Below are 18,795 nucleotides of genomic sequence, written 5' to 3'. Positions count from 1 at the left end.
AAAGCATGATCCCCAGACCCCCGCCTCTGCTACTCTGTGCCTCAAAGTGTTTGATTGTATTCAGGAAACTTCTTAGCTTTGGTTTAGTCCAGTTGTGCCGACTTCCCCTGTAGTGTGTGCCGTCCTTCCCTTCAAAGATAATTCTTGTCTACTATCTAGTTAGTGAATAACTCTCACCCTCCCTCCCCATCCTTGTAACCATCAAAGAATGTTTTTTTCTGTGTTTAAACCTTTTCTTGAGTTCTTATAATAGTGGTCTTATACAATATTTGTCCTTCTGTGACTGACTAAATTCACTCAGCATAATGCCCTCCAGATTCCTCCATGTTATGTTTCACGGCTTCATCGTTGCTCTTTATTGTTGTGTAGTATTCCATTGTGTGGATATACCATAATTTGTTTATCCATTTGTCCTCCATTGATGGGCACCTAGGTTGTTTCCATCTTCTTGCTTTTGTGAACAGTGCTCCAATGAACATGGGTGTGCATATACCTATTCGTGTGATGGCTCTTATTTCTCTAGGGTATATTCCAAGGAGTAGGATAGCTGGATCGTATGGTACTTGTATTTCTAGCTTTTTAAGGAAGTGCCAAATCGATTTCCAAAGTGGTTGTACCATTTTACATTCCCACCAACAGTGTATGTGTTCCAGTCTCTCCACAACATCTCCAGCATTTATTATTTTGTGTTTTTTGGATTAATGCTAGCCTTGTTGGGGGTGAGATGGTATCTCATTGTAGTTTTAATTTGCATTTCTGTAATGACTAATGATCGTGAGCATTTCTTCATATGTCTTTTGGCCTCCTGAATGTCGTTTGGCGAAGTGCCTGTTCGTATCCTTTGTCCATTTTTTAATTGGGTTATTTGTCTTTTTGTTGTTGAGGTTTTGCAGTATCTTGTAGATTTTAGAGATTAGACACAGATTGGATTGTCGTAGCCAGAATTTTTTTCCCAGTCTGTAGATTGTCTTTTGATTCTTTTGGTGGAGTCTTTTGATGAGCGTAAGTGTTTGATTTTTAGGAGCTCCCAGTTATCTAGTCTCTCTTCTGGAGCTTCTGCATTGTTACTTACGGTTCGTATTGTGTTTATGCCACGTATTAGGGCTCCTAGCGTTGTCCCTATTTTTTCTTCCATGATCTTTATTGTTTTCTATTTTATATTTAAGTCTTTGATCCATTTTGAGTTAGTTTTTGTACATGGTGTGAGGTATGGGTCTTGTTTCAGTTTTTTGCATATGGAGATCCAATTATGCCAGCACCATTTGTTAAAGAGACTGTCTTTTGCCCAATTAATGGACTTTGGGCCTTTGTCAAATACCAGCTGCTCATAGGTGGATGAATTTATGTCTGGATTCTCAATTCTGTTCCATTGGTCTATGTATCTGTTGTTGTACCAGTACCAGGCTGTTTTGACTACTGTGGAAGTATAATAGGTTCTAAAATGAGGTAGTGTGAGGCCTCCTATTTTGTTCTTCTTCTTCAGTAATAACATTACTTATCTGGGGCCTCTTCCCTTTCCATATGAAGTTGGTGATTTATTTCTCCATCTCATTAAAAAATACTGTTGGAATTTGGATCGGGATTGCATTGTATCTGTAGATCTCTTTGGGTAGAGTTGACATTTTTACAGTGTTGAGTCTTCCTGTCCATGAGCAAGGTATGTTTTCCAGTTATGCATGTCTCTTTTGGTTTCTTGCAGTAGTGTCTTGTAGTTTTCATTGTATAGGTCTTTTACGGATGCAGGTAACTTTTAAGGTGAGTGAGTCTCAGGGATCTAGTTGCAAGCTCTAGAAACCAACTCTAGTTAATTTAAAAGGGAAAGAACTTTATTAAAAAGGATATAAAATAGCTTACAGAATTAATGGGAAAGCTTGAGAAAAGCATAAACCAAGAGAGGATAGAAAGCTAAAAACAAAGCCATGTTGCTGAAATAGTCATTTGGGTTAGGGCATAATACCTGGCACTGTAGTAATTGGACTCAGGGTTCCATTACTGCCTCTGTGAATAATTTATCAACTGTCACTCACTGCATTTTGCATCATTCTCTAAAGATTCAGAGTTTCTGGCAGGAGCTTTTGTTTGGCTGAGTGAAGTATCTGATCTCCGTCAAGATTCATACAGTACGGGATTCCACTGTCCTTCTTGAGTCCCTGAGTCAAGCAGACAGCTAAGCACTGGCCTACTAACTGAAAGAGTAGAGGTTTAAACCCACCCAGAGGTGCCTCAGAAGAAAGGCCTGGTAATCTGTTTCCGAAAGGTCACAGTATTAAAAACCCTATGGAGTGCCTTTCTACTCTGCCACGTGGAGTGATCATGAGTCAGAATCAACTTGACTGAATGACAACAACAACAACAACCTGCTCCCCCAAAAAAGAAAGAGTGCCTTTGACTAGTTAGCCAGAATGATTCAGGGTCGCTGTATAGTCCTTGCAAAACCCACTGCTGTTGAGTTGATCCTGGCTCCCAGTGACCCTATAGGACAGATAAGAACTGCCCCATAGGGTTTCCAAGGCTGTAAATCTTTATGGTGGCAGACTGCCACATCTTTTTCCCGCAGAGCGGCTGGTGGGTTTGAACCACTAACCTTGTGGTTAGCAGCTGATTGCTTTAACCACGGCGCCTCCAGGGCATCTCCTGTGGGCCTTACCCATTGCTGTCAAGTTGATTCCGACTCATAGGGACCCTATAGGACAGGTTAGAACTGCCCCATAGGGTTTCTAAGGAGTGGCTGGTGATTTGAACTGTGGACCTTTCGGTCAGCAGCCTTAGTTCTTAACCACTGTTTAACACCAGGATTCCGTCCTATGGTCCTTAGCAGCACCAAATTGAAGATCCACAAATTTGTGCTGCTGAGAACTCTGGAGTGACCTTGAATCAGAGCCACATTCCTGTTCTCTCCAAACACTTCTCCATGGAGTCTGGGGTTCTTGGCTGCAAGCCTGTTGACCCATGGATGGCACAAAGAGCAGGGCAGGTTATTCTAGAAGTCGTTCAGTTTGGCAGTCCAACTAACATGTCCATTACAATAAGTTATAGTCGCATACTAGCATAGAGTTAGCCCTCTGGTCCTCTATATCCACGGGTTCCACATCTGTTGATTCAACCAACTGCAGATTGAAAATATTTGGGGGAAAAAAAAAGGAAGTTACCAAAAGCAGAACTTGAATTTGCCAGGTACAAAGCAGTACTCTGAATCCATACGAGTGAAGTGATGTGTAGGCATATCCTGCTGTAGCTTCCCACCATTTCACAGATCCTCAGTCTCTCCAGCACTCATTGTTTGAGCATCGTTCGCCTGCATCCTGTTCGTTTGTTACTTGTGTCGTGTGCACCCTTTGTTTCTGTGAAAAAAATGGCTCCTAAAAAGCTGTGAAGTGGTCAGAGCAATCTCTCCAAGGCTAAGTGTCAGGAGGTTGAGGAGAGCGAGAGGAAGGAGTTTCAGGCTATTAAGGGATGGCTGGCTAGCCCTGTAAGTGCTACAGCCTTAAGAACTTTAAAATCACGGGTGATTGGCATCGGCTGATGCTGAGGCAGCGTTAGTGTCCCTAGAAGAGCTCAAGAAACTCATAGAAGAGAAGGGCTACCTTCCAGAGCAAGTCTTCAGTTGTGATGAAACAACTATTTATAGAGTATTTACGTTGTATTAGGCATTGTAAGTAATCTAGAGATTTGAAGAGGATGTGCATTGGTCATATGCAAATACTATGCTATTTTACATAAGGGACTTGAGCATCTGCGGGTTTCGTACACACGTCCTGGAACCAATTCGCCGCAGATGCTGAGGGACGACTATATTTTGTTTAAAATATCTGTGATCATTACTTCTACTTTGGCTCTTCATAGGAATTTTTGTGGACTTCTGTTTCTAAATTGTGAAATTTGGGGATTGGACTAGGTAACATATAATGGCCTTTTTTGCTTTTAAAATGTTAAGAGTGTTAAGACTTAAGTTTCTTAAACAGCAGAATCTGGGTCCAGGTATCCTTTGCCAGCCCTTAGCTTTAGTATTAGGGCCACTCTTCTCTACTCTTCAGTTTATAATGTCTGGGTAGTGAGCGTCCTAGAGCAGTGGTTTTCAATTTGTGGAGGAGGAGATGTTAAGAGTAGTTCCTACAGATAGCGGGAGGGGCTGATAAACTGTAGTTGCTTAATAAGTTTATTTAATGAAGAAACAGAGTAATATATTTTATATTGCATATGTAATGTTTGATATGATTTTATTTGGGGAAAAAAAAGATTTCTGCTGTTTTAAAGAAGATTTAAAATCACTGTATTTCTCTGTCTCTGAGGAATCGTTGATTCCCCTGGCTACTTGGTTGTGAAGGAGACATGACTTCTAGGAAGAGATATGGTCTTGTGATTCTAAATTAGAATACACGTGCATTTTTCTGTACTTAATCATAGTAGCTAATGTTGGATATGTCTGTATACATGCACTATTCTAAACACTTCATCAGTAATAACTCCTATAATCATCACAAAATCTTTGAAAGATACCTATTATTATTATTATTCCTGTTTTATAGATGAGAAAGTTCAGTAACTTGCCCCAGATCACACAGCAAGTGGTAGATCCAGGATTGAATCCAGGCTAGTGTGTTTCTAGAGTTGCTATGCTTGCTAGCTAATAACCTTTTAAACCAGAAAAAACTTAAACCAGTTGCAGTCAAGTCAGTTCCGACTCATGGCGACCCCTGTGTGTCAGAGCAGAACTGTGTTCCATTCAGAGTTTTTATGGCTATGACCTTTTGGAAGCAGCTCGCCAGACCTTTCTTCCGAGGTACCTCTGGGTAGGTTTGAATTGCCAACTTTTCAGTTAGTAACCCAGCCCTTAACGATTTGCTCCACCCTGGGAACCTGATCACCACAATAAACAGCACTACACCTAGTCTTCACTATCTCCTTATCCGACATTTTGCATTTATGACAGTAGTAAAAAAATCTATTATCTGACTGTTTTGCACATTACCGAGGCAGCAGGCATGGCGGCAATGTCTGAGGAGCGTCGCCTCCCTTGAGGTGGGTCTCTGGGCAGCCTTTGGGAAGCTGGTCCACACTACCCCACACCCTCCACCCCCTCCTGCCAGAGAGGGCCACATCTAGCTACTGTGCAGGGCCAGGCTCCTCTGTAGCCATGGCCTTGGGTGGGTGCGCAGGCAGCTCCAAGCCAGGGGGGTGCCTCTTCTGGGTTCCCAGCTCCTATCTGGCCTGAGGCCCTGCAGTTCAAATTGCTGGGAGGTGGAAAGGGAGGAAAGAAAGAGCCGTTGGATAGGGTGTTGGAAGAAATGAGTGTGAGTTTAGTGACATCACAAAGTGAGCCGAAGTGGGCCGGAAGCCTCTACCTTGGTGGGGCATGGTTCCATGACAGGCTTCCAGGGCCCTTGCAGGAAGCTTGAGCCTTGATAACCCGCCAGGCCAGGAGGGCAGAGCAAGCTCTGGGGTTATGAATACAGGGCTTATGGGGTGGGAATGGAGCCCTGGAGGCGTTTCTGGGAGGGAAGCTTTGACCCAGCACAGGAGGAGGATAAAGTGGTTAAGCCTCCAGTCACACACCTGGCTTTAACCAGCTTTATCTCCTCCAAGTTTCCTTCTCCCAGAGGAATAATCTAACCCTGGTGGCATAGTGGTTAAGAGCTATGGCTGCTAACCAAAAGGTCAGCAGTTCGAATCTACCAGGTGCTCTTTGGAAACCCTGTGGGGCAGTTTTACTCTGTCCTATAGGGTTGCTATGAGTTGGAGTCGACTCGATGGCAACAGGTTTGTTTTTTTTTGGTTTGGACTCCTCACAGTGATGAACACATCAGTAAATCTTAGCTGTTAATATATCTATGATCATATTTTCTAAATAGGACAAATGGATGATCAGAAAACAGAAAAAAAAAATTCTCCATTTTTGCAGAACGCCAATTTTCACATAATGCCCTGGTCTTTGGAACCTAACCATGTCAAGGAGTGAGTGTGTGTATGTAATAACAGTGCTATTAATGTTGACTAGTATAATTGAAACAGTTCTATTCATATTTTTCTTTAGGTAACAATGTGAATTTGGACTTTTTACTTAGAACCTTAACTCTCAGTTAACCTTCTATAGAAAAAGAAATTTTAACTTTTAAATGACAGATTTATAATTATATATTTAGAACCCAGTCTGTTTTTTATCAGAGGAATCTCTGGGTTGTAGAAATGGATAAGTTCTCAACTACTAGCTGAAAGGTTGATGGTTAGGACCCACCCAGAGGTGCCTAGGAACACAGGCATAGGAAAGGTCACAGCCTTCAAAACCCTCCCGCTGAGCGGCTGGTGGGTTCTTAACCATAGACCTTTCAGTTAGCAGCTGAGCGCTTAACCACTGCACCATGAGGGCTTCTCCTGAAAACCTTATGGAGCAGTTCTGTGCAACATGGGGTCAACATGAGTCAGAATCGATTTGATGGCGACTAATGGCAAAACTGTTATTTATCAGTTAAGGAACATCTGTGGTTCAGTGGTAGAATTCTCGCCTTCCACGTGGAGACCTGAATTCAGTTCCCAGTCAGTGCACCTCATGCGCAGTCACCACCTGTCTATCAGTAAAGACTTCTAAGTTGCTGTGATGCTGAACAAGTTTCAGTGGAACTTTCAGACTAAGACGGATTAGGAAGAAAAGCCTGGCATTGTACTTCCAAAAATCAGCCAAGGAAAACCTTACGGACCACAATGGTCCAATCCCCAAATGATCACGGGGATGGCATAGAACCAGGCAGTATTTCGTACTGTTGTGCATGAAATTGCCATGAGTCGGGGGCCTGCTCCAGGGCAGCTAACAACAACATCTGTGATATGCGTACTGGGACTAACAATAAATGATAAAGTGGATGGAACTAAAAGCACTTTTGTTGTTGTTAGGTGCCGTCCAATTCGTTCTGACTCACAGCGACCCTGTGTACTACAGAACAGAACACTGCCCTGTCCTGCCCATTCTCAACAATCCTTGTTATGCTTGAGCTGATAGTTGGCAGTCACTGTGTCAGTCCATCTCCTTGAGGGTCTTCCTCTTTTTCTCTGACCTTCTACTTTACCAGCATGATGTTCTTCTCCAGGGACTAGCCCCTCCTGATAACATGTCCAGAGTATGTGAGGTGTAGTCTTGCTATCCTTGCTGCTAAGGAGCATTCTGGGTGTAGGTCTTTCAAGACAGATTTGTTTGTTCTTCTGGCAGTCCATGGTATATTCAGTATTCTTCACCACCACCATAATTCAAAGGCATCAATTCTTCTTTGGTCTTCCTTATTCATTGTCCAGCTTTCACATGCATATGAGGCAGTTGAAAGCACCATGGCTTGGGTGAGGTGCACCTTAGTCCTTAAAGTGACATCTTTGCTTTTTAACAGTTTGAAGAAGTCTTTTGCAGCAGATTTGCCCAATGCAATACATCGTTTCATTTCTTGACTGCTGCTTCCATGGGTGTTGATTGTGGATCCAAGTAAAATGAAATCCTTGACAACTTCAGTCTTTTCTCCGGTTATCATGATGTTGCTTATTGGCCCAGTTATGAGGATTTTTGTTTTCTTTACGTTGAGGTGTAATCCATACTGAAGGCTGTGATCTTTGATCTTCATCAGTAAGTCCTCTTCACTTTGAGCAAGCAGAGTTGTGTCATCTGCATATCGCAGGTTGTTAGTCTGATTCCCTGTTCTTCATGGAGTCCAGTTTCTCAGATTATTTGCTCAGCATACAGATTGAGTAAGTATGGTGAAAGGATACAACCCTGACACACTTTTCTTGACTTTAAACAACACAGTATTCCCTTGTTCTGTTTGAAGCACAGGTTCATCATGAGCACAATTAAGTGTTCTGGAATTCCTAGTCTTCGCAATGTTATCCGTAACTTATTATGATCCACACAGTTGAATGCCTTTGCATAGTCAATAAAACACAGGTAGACATCTTTCTGGTATTCTCTGCTTTCAGCCATGATCCATCTGACATCAGCAATGATATCCCTTGTTCCACATCCTCTTCTGACTCTGGCTTGAATTTCTAGCAGTTCCCTGTTGATACACTGTTGCAACCGTTTTTGAATGATCTTCAGCAAACTTTTACTTGTGTGTGATATTAAGGATATTGTTTGATAGTTCCTGCATTCTTTTGGGTCAACTCTTTTGGAATGCATACAAATATGGATCTGTTTCTAGTCGTCGGTTGGCCAGGTAGCTGTTTCTACATACTGGCATCTTTTTATCATAGGTTATTGTTCCCTAATTTGCCAACGTTGTTTTCAAAGAAATCTTAACTTTCAGATATTTTCATTAGACCGTCTGTTCTAATAAGTTCAGCAAATGCTTGTTTGGTCAGTCATATTTACAGACATTGAAGATTATATCAGTTTGGGCTTGTTTTGGGGGGAAAAATAGCTGGTGTCTATGAACCAGTTAGTGGTAACAACCTGGAAATGGCTGGATAGCAGAGTGGGTACCTTTCCACATTTGAAAGGTTAGACCTTCCAGTGAAGTGAGAATCTGTTGTAGAATGTGTATTTTCTTTGGATTGTTATTTAAAAGTAAATAAAAGCTCTTAACCACTGTGCCACCAGGGCTCCATTATAATGCTTTGTAGCATCATTTAATATAGAGGCATTATGGTTTAGAAATTACCTCATCTTTTATTGTGACTACAGCTCTGTAAAGGATACAGCTCAGTTTTTGTTCATTTTAAAGGTGAAGAAACTCAAGCATAGGGAGGGGAACTTACTTGCTCTGAGATAAGATGGTTTATAAATGACAGGACAGAATTTGAACTCATGTTTTCAAAACTTAATTCTTATCCTCTTTCCCTGTATCTCTGTAAGTGTTGCCCGTTGGTATTTTGAAAAAGCCTAGAAAAAATATTTAATAAATGTAGATTATCCTTTAAAGTGCATATATTACATTTCTTATTAACAAGAGATTAATTCTGGATGTCCCTAAACACAAAATACTATAAATACTAAACTGACAGTAGTGCAAATTTAGGGAGGTTGAATTTCACATAACCTTATTAAAAAAAAAAAAATGTAGAATGTGAAACCTTGAATTATAGAAAATACAATTTTCAAGGGAAGAAGAGATGTAAGTGTATCTGAAGGCTTTAGGTTCATTTTGGTCTAAGTAGGATCTCCCACTTAACCTATTCGTTAGTTTCCATTTTCTTGGCTTCCTCCTTAAAATTTTTTGTTGCCTGTTTGGAAGTTGCTGCAGCATTTTGACATGAGAAGGCACTAAGAGATATGTATGTTATGAGGTCAAATGCCAACCTTTCCAGCTATGTGAAATGGCTTTGGAATAAGTCCAGTTTCTTCAGGAGCCTGATGGGTATGATTTGTGATGCTAGATTGTTGAGAGAAAGCAAGGGGTTGTCAGTTATTTGAAACTCTGAGTCAGCCAACTGTAGGACATGATTTCCTTACTAGAATTCATAAATGGTTATTATCTGTTGAGATCTTTTTTCTTTATTTCCCATGAGATTACTTTCGAACTTATAGTAGATGTCAATGATAAAATCTTATTATTACTGAATTTTAGCATACTAAGGCCTTTAAGAGGAGCTCTAGTGGCACAGTGGTTAAGTGTTTGGCTACTAACTGAAAGGTCAGTGGTTTGAACCCACCAGCCGCTCCACGGGAGAAAGATGTGGCAGTCTGTTTCCGTAAAGATTTACAGCCTTGGAAAACCTATGGGACGGTTCTACCCTCTCCTATGTGGTCACTATGCCTCGGAGTCTATTTGACGGCGATTGGTTAAGGCCTTTAAGAAGGACAGCTCAATGGTTAAGTGCTTAGCTGCTAACTAAAAGATCAGTGGTTCGAAGCCAACAGAGGCTTCGTGTGATAAGAGACCTGGCAGTCTGCTCCCGTAAAGATTACAGCCTAAGAAACCATATGGGGCAGCTCTACTCTGTCATATAGGGTCGCTGTGAGTCAGAATCAACTCAACTGCACAGCACAACAAGAAGAACAAGGCCTGTAAGGAGCCTTGGTGGTACAGTGGTTAAGCACTTTGCTGCTAACTAAAAGGTTGGCAGTTCATACCCATCCAGCGGTTCCACGGGAGAAAGACCTGCAATCTGCTTCCATAAAGATTACATCCTCGAAAGCTCTCTGGATCAGTTCTACTCTGTCACATGTGGTCTTTATGAGTTGAAAGTCAACTTGAGGGCACCTAACAACAACAGAGCCTTTAAGATGATGCAGTTTTACCCCCTTTTTGTTTCTGATATAGAAACAAGGCCAGAAATTAGTGACACTTTCTCAAAGTCAGGATGGTAAACCCGTGTCTCAAGTGCTGAGTTAAACGTAATTTACCCATATCCCCAAGACTGGCTTTAGCAGCTAGTTTTTCTGACCCTTCTAGCCACTGTTCTTTCCATACCAGTGGTTCCCAGACTGTCCTGTTGATGAGAATCATCTGGGTTGTCTTCTAAAAATACAGAATTCTGGACCCCTCCCTGGAAATTCTGATTAAGTAGTTTGGGATTATGTATTTTTAACAGACAGCAAAGTAATCGTGATGGATTAGGTCTTCCAACACTTGGGAACTGCAGCACTCTTCTACACTTTCTCATAGAGAAAATATTCTAGAAGCTATTCTCATAGAATATACTTATCGTATCCAACTTTTAGGATCTTGCTTATGTATAAAGTAAGATTAATTTATGTTGGAAATTCTTACTCTTTGAGAATCTTAACTATTAAATTGTACTTCAGTTTGTATCCTGTGACCTAAAAGTTATCCTAGCAGTCCTAATAAAAATGAGGTATCAGAATTTACAATATCCGACTTTCATTGTTATTTATTTTTAATTTAATTGATTTTCATATTATAAACTTCTGTTGGGAGTTCTGATTTCACTTGCAATCATCTAGTGATTATATTTTCTTAGCTTACTGCAGTAGGAAGAGCTTGGGATAGTTAAAAAAGGAAGTAAAAACTGGTAAATGTGACTGATTCCAGACTTTGTTTATAGAAATAATTAGGTTTCTGCATTTGTTTTTGTTTTGCTAGGCTTGATATTTGAAAAGTATTACTAAGGCTGATTCAACTTATACATTGTCTATCTCTTATCTCCTTAATTTGTTCTTTCAACAAGCATTTATTACTGTGTGCCTGCTATGATGACTATAACATCTTGAGAAAAAAGAAATGCACTTCTAAGTGGGGACATCAATACATGGATTCTGCTCACTGCTAGAATGAATAAACTTCTTAATAGCTAAGTGTTCATAGACAGGTTGAAGATCCAACAAAAATAAAGAAAGAAAATATGCCGTTTCTAGGGAGGGAGATAAAGGAATTATAAAGATTTAGGATGAAGTGAAAGGGCTAAGTACTGAATTTGACTATAGAGAAAAACGAGACAGATATACCTGTTCGGAAACATTTTAAATGTAGAATTTAAAATGTAGCTTCTTTTTCTTCCAGAGAACTGCACATCGGTGCCAAGGGCTTTCATTTGCCCACCACTTCTATTTGGAATAAATAGAGCTTTGGCTTTAGAGTTATCTTAGGCCCCAGATGCAGTAAAGTGAAGCTGTTTCAGGAAATGCTGACTTTGTGCCTTGAGATATCGTGTAGCTCTTAAAATGAGCAGATTCGGGTTGGTTGGGTAGGGCAGAAATTCCTAACAGTTTGGTGTGGAATGGCCACAAGCCTATTTTTGTTGCCTCCTCACTCTAAACAATTATTGTCTTCAACCTAGGGAAATACTTAAAGCTTATTCATCTTGTGTTAGAAATTATTGTTGTTGTTAGTTTCCGTGGAGGTGATTCTGACTCATGATGACTGTGTGTACAGAGCAGAACTGCTACATAGGATTTTCAACACTGTGACCTTTTGGAAGCAGATTGCCAGGCTTATCTTCCAAGGTACCTCTGGTGGGTATGAACTGCCAAATTTTAGGAATAGTCTAGCACTTAATTGTGCCACCCAGTGACTCCTGTGTTAGAAATTAGCAGTGTTATTTTCAATATTCAAGGAACTAAGTATATATGTTCATACTCAATTTGTATTAATATCCTCACATCACAAGGGGTGTTTTTGAAGAAAAATTTGTTTTGAATGTACCTTTTGTCTATGTTCTTACAGCTGCAGTTCTTTTTTTTTTTTAATTCTACAGATGCTAACAGCTCAGATGGAAAGCTTACTTTGAACTGAAAAATTGTCCCCCAAATGACATAAAATAGTTCTTGCTACGTTGCCACCATTGAATTTTTATTATTAATTTTATTTATTGTTAGAGAAATTGTGACCATTGGCAAGTCACTACACCATTCTGGGCTTGGGTCTGCTGGGGGTTGACCTTTTAAGACCTTTATGGATTTGGGATTTTGAGCCAGTGTTCTTCAGTTGGTTATACGTGCGTTATCACCGCTCGCCCCAGAAACCATTACCCATTAGAGGGCTGAAACTTTGTTAATGTGTTGTCTAGCTGGCCAGGGACAGGCCACATCCAAACTAAAAGGAAGGAACCTTGTCAAATGGCCAGGCCTCCGCTCACACTAGCTGGCCCTTTCTCTTTTCCCTGTCAGGCTCTTTGTTGCCTGGAGTAGTTGCAGGTTGTCTAGTGGACCATTTAAAATGACGAAGAATGTGGAACGAATGGCAAAAGCGTATTTTAACTTGAAATTGAACTAAAGTAAACAGAATGATTTAATATTTAAAAATCTCTATTGCAATTGTTGATTTTCAGTCTCATGTAAACTCTAATGAAACTGTGAGGGATCCCAATTTCTCAATGTGCGTTTCTAAAAAGTTCAATTGTAAATTGGTTCTTTGGAGCATTTTCCCATAGGAACACTATTGAGGGTTGTTGTGACTAGGGTCGCTATGAGTCGGAATTGACTCAACGGCAGTGGGTTTGGTTTTTTGGTTTTGATGTGGTGTCAGCCAATAATACTGTTTTTGTGGTGTCCTTTAATACTGTTCCTATATTAAGCTCATAATGTTGCGAAAATACCATCTTTCTGATGAAAAGTACTAGCTGATAATAACTGTAAAGTTATTTTTCAAGGAGAGAAACGTGTATTTACATACTTTTTCTGTTAATCTGAATCCTGAATGACTTAAAGTGAAAATTTTCTGACATGGTACAATACTGGAACCCTGGTGGCACAGTGGTTAAGAGCTACGGCTGCTAAGCAAAAGGTCAGCAGTTCGAAATCATCAGCAGCTCCTAGGAAACCCTATGGGGCAGTTCTACTCTGTCCCCTTATAGGGTCGCTATGAGTTGGAATCGACTCGACTGTAACAGGTTGGTACAACACTGTGTATTAAACACAATTTGGAAAAAAAAGAATCAGTAGCAGTATTTACAAAAATTAAAAATTAGGTATTTGAGCAGCTTTACTGGGGGCAGATAGGCAGAGAAGTCAGCAGAAATTCTCAAAGTCACTAGCCCCCTCCTGACCTTTTCACCTCTGTCTGCCTTTGTAGATACACATGTGTTTAAAAGAGCAAAACACAAAAGCATTCCATTAAGCCTACTTTTCCGCTAGAGTATTTCACCTTCTTTTTATTGAGATTCTTGAAAACTTTGATGCCTTGCATACCCCCTCACTCAGCTCCTTCTGGGAGTTACTACCTGTAATATACAAGTGACACTACTCTTTGAGGGATACTCCTAACCTCATCAAGAATTCATATAAGGTTTTTTGGGTTTTGTTTTTTATCTTCCACGCTTGGTGGAACTTCTACTTTGAAGCCCTTCATTTTTGTGATGCTACGTTATTCTGATTTTTCATCCAGCCCTCCCACCTGACTTCTCCTTGTATAATACAGTTGTTCATTTTCTGTCCTCCTTTCCATAATGTAACCTCCGTGAGATCAGAGACTGTCTTGTACTGCTGTATCCCCTGTATTTAGTACCATGTCTAATACTGCATCAGTATTAACAAAATATTTAAATAAGTGAATATTTTTTGTTTCTATCACCAGATGAGATAGCTCTCTTGAGTTCTGTTGTTGGTTCTGTTCTATTATTTCTCATTTGCTGTTTTCATTGATATCCACACCTTCTGCTATTATCTGTGCCATGCATCTATTCCATCCTTTTTATTTTGAGTAGGATTACTGCATTTCAGCCCCTTTTTTGTGTTCCAAGTTTAGTTATTATGAAAAAGTAGTCACAATTTATTTCTGAATAGAAAAGTGAACTACCAGTGGCAGAGTTAAATAGCAACAGCAGGGTCACAGTTGAGTCAGAATCGACTAGGCAGCAACAGGTTTGGTTTTTTTGGTTCTTACTACGAATTGAGGTTCTGGTTATAGCTTACGTAGACATACCAGGTCTCTTAAGTTTTCCCTGCCTTCAGGTTATATTTTATCCTTCATTCTGTGACCAAAGCAATCTACCTATATCAATGGTCTGATCAGGTAATGATTTTCTCTTGCCCTATAGAATAAAATTTAGGAATTACTCATTTTTCTTCTTTTCTTTTTTTGGCTCCGTGATGTCAAGGAGCAGATTTCAGCTCAGAAACAGGAAATACTTTCCATGTTTAGAGCTGTCAGAAACTGTTTCAGTGCGTATTGAGTTCCCCTTCACTGGTTGGGGGTGATAGGGTAGGATAGTAAGTAGTTTTCTAATAGGGCAGAATATTGGAGTTTTTTGAAGCTACAAGCCCTGTCGGCAAGTGTCTCCTCCAGGCCTTTGGTTTTATCTTTCAGACTACTTAGGTCAACATTCAGGTCACTTATAATCTGGCCTAATGAATCATTTATTTTCTAGGACCAAGTTTTATTCATCCCCACTGTATCTTGCATGTAGTTGGTGCTAAACATGTATTTGTCCAGTAAATGAATAACTTCTGTCACTCTCTTGGGTGGATGGAGTGGGGTTCTTTGTTCCCACTTCATATCTGGTTTTGCGATACATATCAGATCTAGATTCAGAGTACCTGGGATCAAGTCTTGCACCACAGGGTAGGTGATCTGGGGTATTTACCTTCTCTGATCCTACTTTTTCATCTGTAAAATTGGAATGACAGTTATTGTAAAATAAGTCATTGTGAGGACTAAATGCATGTGAAAAACATTTTAAAATCTGAAAATATTTTAAAATGGAAGAAATTATTCAAAGGCGATGGCTTTTGTTTAATATAAGGTGTTTCACTGCTGTTACTCTTGCACGTACTGATTATAGGGTCAGTTTTTAGCTTAGCAAAAGAAACAGATGCAGTTGCTTTCTCTTAAAAAGCAACTTATTTCCTCAACCCCTCGAGGCCAAATTTCTCTCTCTTACATTGTTGAATTCTTGATATTTTAATCCCAAACTACCAGTATCTCTCTGTTTCTCCCTTTTCTCAGTTTTTGTGTCAGATTTGGACAGACTTCTCCTGAATAACAAAAAGCACCACTGGTAAAATTAAACAACAGATGTATTTTCTCAACTAGATGGATTTGGTAGAATTTTCCCAATTTTAAGTCCCCACCCCCCAATTGTCTTAAATCTTTGGCTCTTGCCATGTTTTTGTTATTTTCAGGTGGCAAAATAATGAACAAGCAGCAAAAAGATTTTAATGAAAATCTTAAAAACACTTTAATTCTTTGTTTTTTCATCTTAATTCTCTAACTTGGATCTGTATACATGCTTACACAGTACTACATTTCATGGTTATAATTTTATATTACATGTAAGTGCTGTAATTAAACATCTTATTGATACTTTTTCCTGGATTGTTTATGATAGAATTAGATACATTATTCCACGGTGTTTCATAGAGAGTCTCTGGGATTTCAAAGTGAGTGAGTTTGTGAATCACTGTTTTGCAGAGTATTACTTGATGAGGGAGATTAGCTATAGGAAAGGGCAGTCATCAAGTCTGGGGAGGAAAAGAGAGATGCCTCACTGGCCAGGGTTGCTGTTACAAGAAACTATATTAATAATTCAACTTGTCATAAGTTAGAGACTCCTATAATTTGGGAAGGAAAATTTTTGGCGTTTGTTGTTTCCACTTAATATAGTAATATAGTAAATATCCGTTCCTTCTTCACCTTTCACCAGGTCAGTATATATTCTGTGCCCTGTTCTTTTATCACAAAAAAGGGAAGAAATACTGCAGTGAATGAAGATTCCTCTGCATTTTAGCACTGCGTTTTCTCCTGTAGTTGGCTTTTGAATGAGGATGACAATGGAAGAGATGAAGAATGAAGCTGAGACCACTTCCATGGTTTCTATGCCTCTCTATGCAGTCATGTATCCTGTGTTTAATGAGGTAAGTGGGTAAACAATTCCTCATAGTTCTCTGCAATTCCTTAGTGGCTGTTGTATTTATTCATTCATGTAACAAATATGTATATAAACGAACTTACATTTATGTGGTAGGCACTGTGCCAGGACTGAGCATAAGACAGTGAAAAAACCAGATCTGTTGCTCCCCTTCAGAGGTTACACTATAATGATAGAGACATTGACCCAAAGCATACAAGAACACAAGTAATTATATAACTGACAAATTGTGAGAAGTGCTATGAAGTAAAATAAAAAAATAGGTGTTAAAGAAAGAAAATAGCAGATGGGAGCTATTTTAGGGGTCAGGATGGACCTTACTGAAGAAGAAACATATATACTAAGATCTGAAAGAGAAAATCAAGAGTTAGAAAGATAAAGAGCTTAGGGATAAATGCATTCGGGTAGCCAGAATAGCAGGAACAAAGATCTTAATAAATTATTGTCACTGGTGATAAAACATTTTTTTATGGTATTTGGAAGATACAATTGTTTTGTATCTGGAGAAGACATGGTTGCTTTTCTATTTAAGAACTTTCTAGTATTTAATATCACTACTTTTTGGACTTTCTTTTAAATTAATATTAGTATATTGTATAAAGAATACTAGCACTGGAAGTCCTTTAGAGATAATTTAATCTACCCCATCCTCCTTTTAATGGTGAACTGAGGCTCTGGGATGTGAAATGATTTTCCTAAAATTACCTAGGACTAGAACCAAATCTAGGTATCCTGACTTCAAACTCAGTAGCTTCAGGTTTTTTTCTATTTAACTGATTAGTTTTTTTCTATTTTATTAATCTAATTAATTTAATTAAAGTCATCAGTACTGTTAATCTCATTGTTGCTGCAATAGCCTGTAAGCCCTCACCATTTCCATTGAAAAAAGCCTCTAACAATTTAAGTGTTATTCTTTGTACATGTCAGAAGTAGATTGTATCTGAATCTTGACTTTGCAAAACAGTTATGTAAGATGTGGTATTCTGGTAAAATAAACTGGTGGGATGAGTATTGATACACCTTTTCTAATTAATCGTGCGTAAGGAATATTAACTTGAAAGATAAAGAAGTGGCTGTGAATGGACTAGTAAAGCTTTTCTATGAGTAAAGGCAGTGAGTCTCTCCAGATGAGATCTGAAAACACGTAGGTTAATGGGCCCAGAATAGAGTGCATTGCCAAATAAATGATTCATAGTTGGTCCAAGAACTAATTGTTAGAAGTGAAGTTTGAAAATTAAGTGCCTGAATGTGGCAGACTGAGAGATGCTACAACACATTGGCAGGTTCATATTCTCAAATTGGATTTACTCATCTAACATCATAGTATCAAGCCTTCTTTTGAATTATTTCTGTGGTGTATGTAAAAATGAGTGTCCTGAAGTACAGGCTTTTAGAAATAGTGATGGTAGTTAGGTTTCCTCTTTGTTAGAGATGAACTCTAAGGCTTGATTTAGGAACAGTAAAATTTTTATTGTGTCTTCAGTTGTGAAGTGTTTGGTTAAAGGAATAAAATACTAGCATTGTTCTCTGGCTTTCCAGTATAGTAACATAACATCTTAAATAAGATACCTAATCAGTTAAACATTAATATTTAACTGTAGTTCACACATGGATTTTTCTGTAAATCTACTAGTAGGGGAAATTAGAATATAGTTTGGCTCTGTTTTTCTGTGCTGTGCAGATTTAAAGATAAGAATGGTTGTCAAATTGATCTAACAGAAAGTAGCACTATAGTAGGGATGACGTTTTTACTCTTTGAAGCCTAATTATTCATTGAATCTCATTCACAGTGTATTTTAAGAGCTAAAAAGCTTAGAGTCTCACTTTAACATTAGATTCATAGTAGTAGCAGTGGTAGCTAGAAGTCATATTTTAAACAGATTTTTAGCTAGTAGGACATCCTTATATTTGGGGAGATTTTAGTACTGTTACTCAAGCTCACAAGGCAGAATTATTTATGGCATTCTGGGACGTTGATGCTGATTTAATAAAGTATACCCAGACGGCCGAGAAGGAGTAGTCTTCTTGTTTAATCAGCTGCTGCAGAGTTCAGAGTCCAAGTAGATTGCATGGGTTATAAATGTCCTGTGAAATAGGTCTCCTGGTTGTATTATGGAATACTGGGTTTATAGAAACCTCATGCCAAATCTTAGATCTGATTTTCATGTGACTGTATTATTTTGTACCAATTCTTTGTATATGGAGGAAGAGAGATATACGGTTGAATTCTTCATACTGGGAGAGCGGGGGACAAACTGTGTCTTCTTTTCCTGTGTCCTTTTAGAGGAATTATTTTAAGATGAAATATATTTTTTAAAGGACTTATGTGTTGTTCTATTTTAAAACAGAAGTGAAAAACAATTTTGTAACCAAATATAAATTTTATATGACCAAGGGTTTATATGTTTGTTTTAAACAGATCACATAAAAACATTTCTTCTAAATCAATAATTGGCATCATTTCATTCAGAAGCATCTGAAGCAGCTGTTTTTGCCAATTCTTGGTAGAATAGCCAACCCTTAATTTTTTTTTTTTTTTAATATTTTATTGTACTT

General features: G+C 38.9%; 1 protein-coding gene across 2 annotated transcripts in view; it reads left to right on the top strand.

The window, feature by feature from the left end:
* PDCD10 (programmed cell death 10) overlaps positions 1-18,795 on the top strand; it is a 60,360-nt gene that overhangs the window by 13,325 nt on the left and 28,240 nt on the right. Inside the window, exon 2 of one of the 2 annotated variants that reach the window (XM_023737876.1) lies at positions 16,057-16,225. In XM_023737876.1, coding sequence (XP_023593644.1) covers positions 16,130-16,225 — 96 coding nt within the window. In that variant the 5' untranslated portion in view covers positions 16,057-16,129. Of the gene's footprint in view, positions 1-16,014; positions 16,226-18,795 lie in introns of both variants that reach the window. The other variant, XM_004383436.2, reaches the window with a different exon arrangement.

Source organism: Trichechus manatus, unplaced genomic scaffold (genome assembly GCF_000243295.1).
Source record: "Trichechus manatus latirostris isolate Lorelei unplaced genomic scaffold, TriManLat1.0 scaffold00110, whole genome shotgun sequence".
NCBI lineage: Eukaryota > Metazoa > Chordata > Mammalia > Sirenia > Trichechidae > Trichechus > Trichechus manatus.
This window is presented reverse-complemented; position numbering and strand designations above follow the sequence as displayed.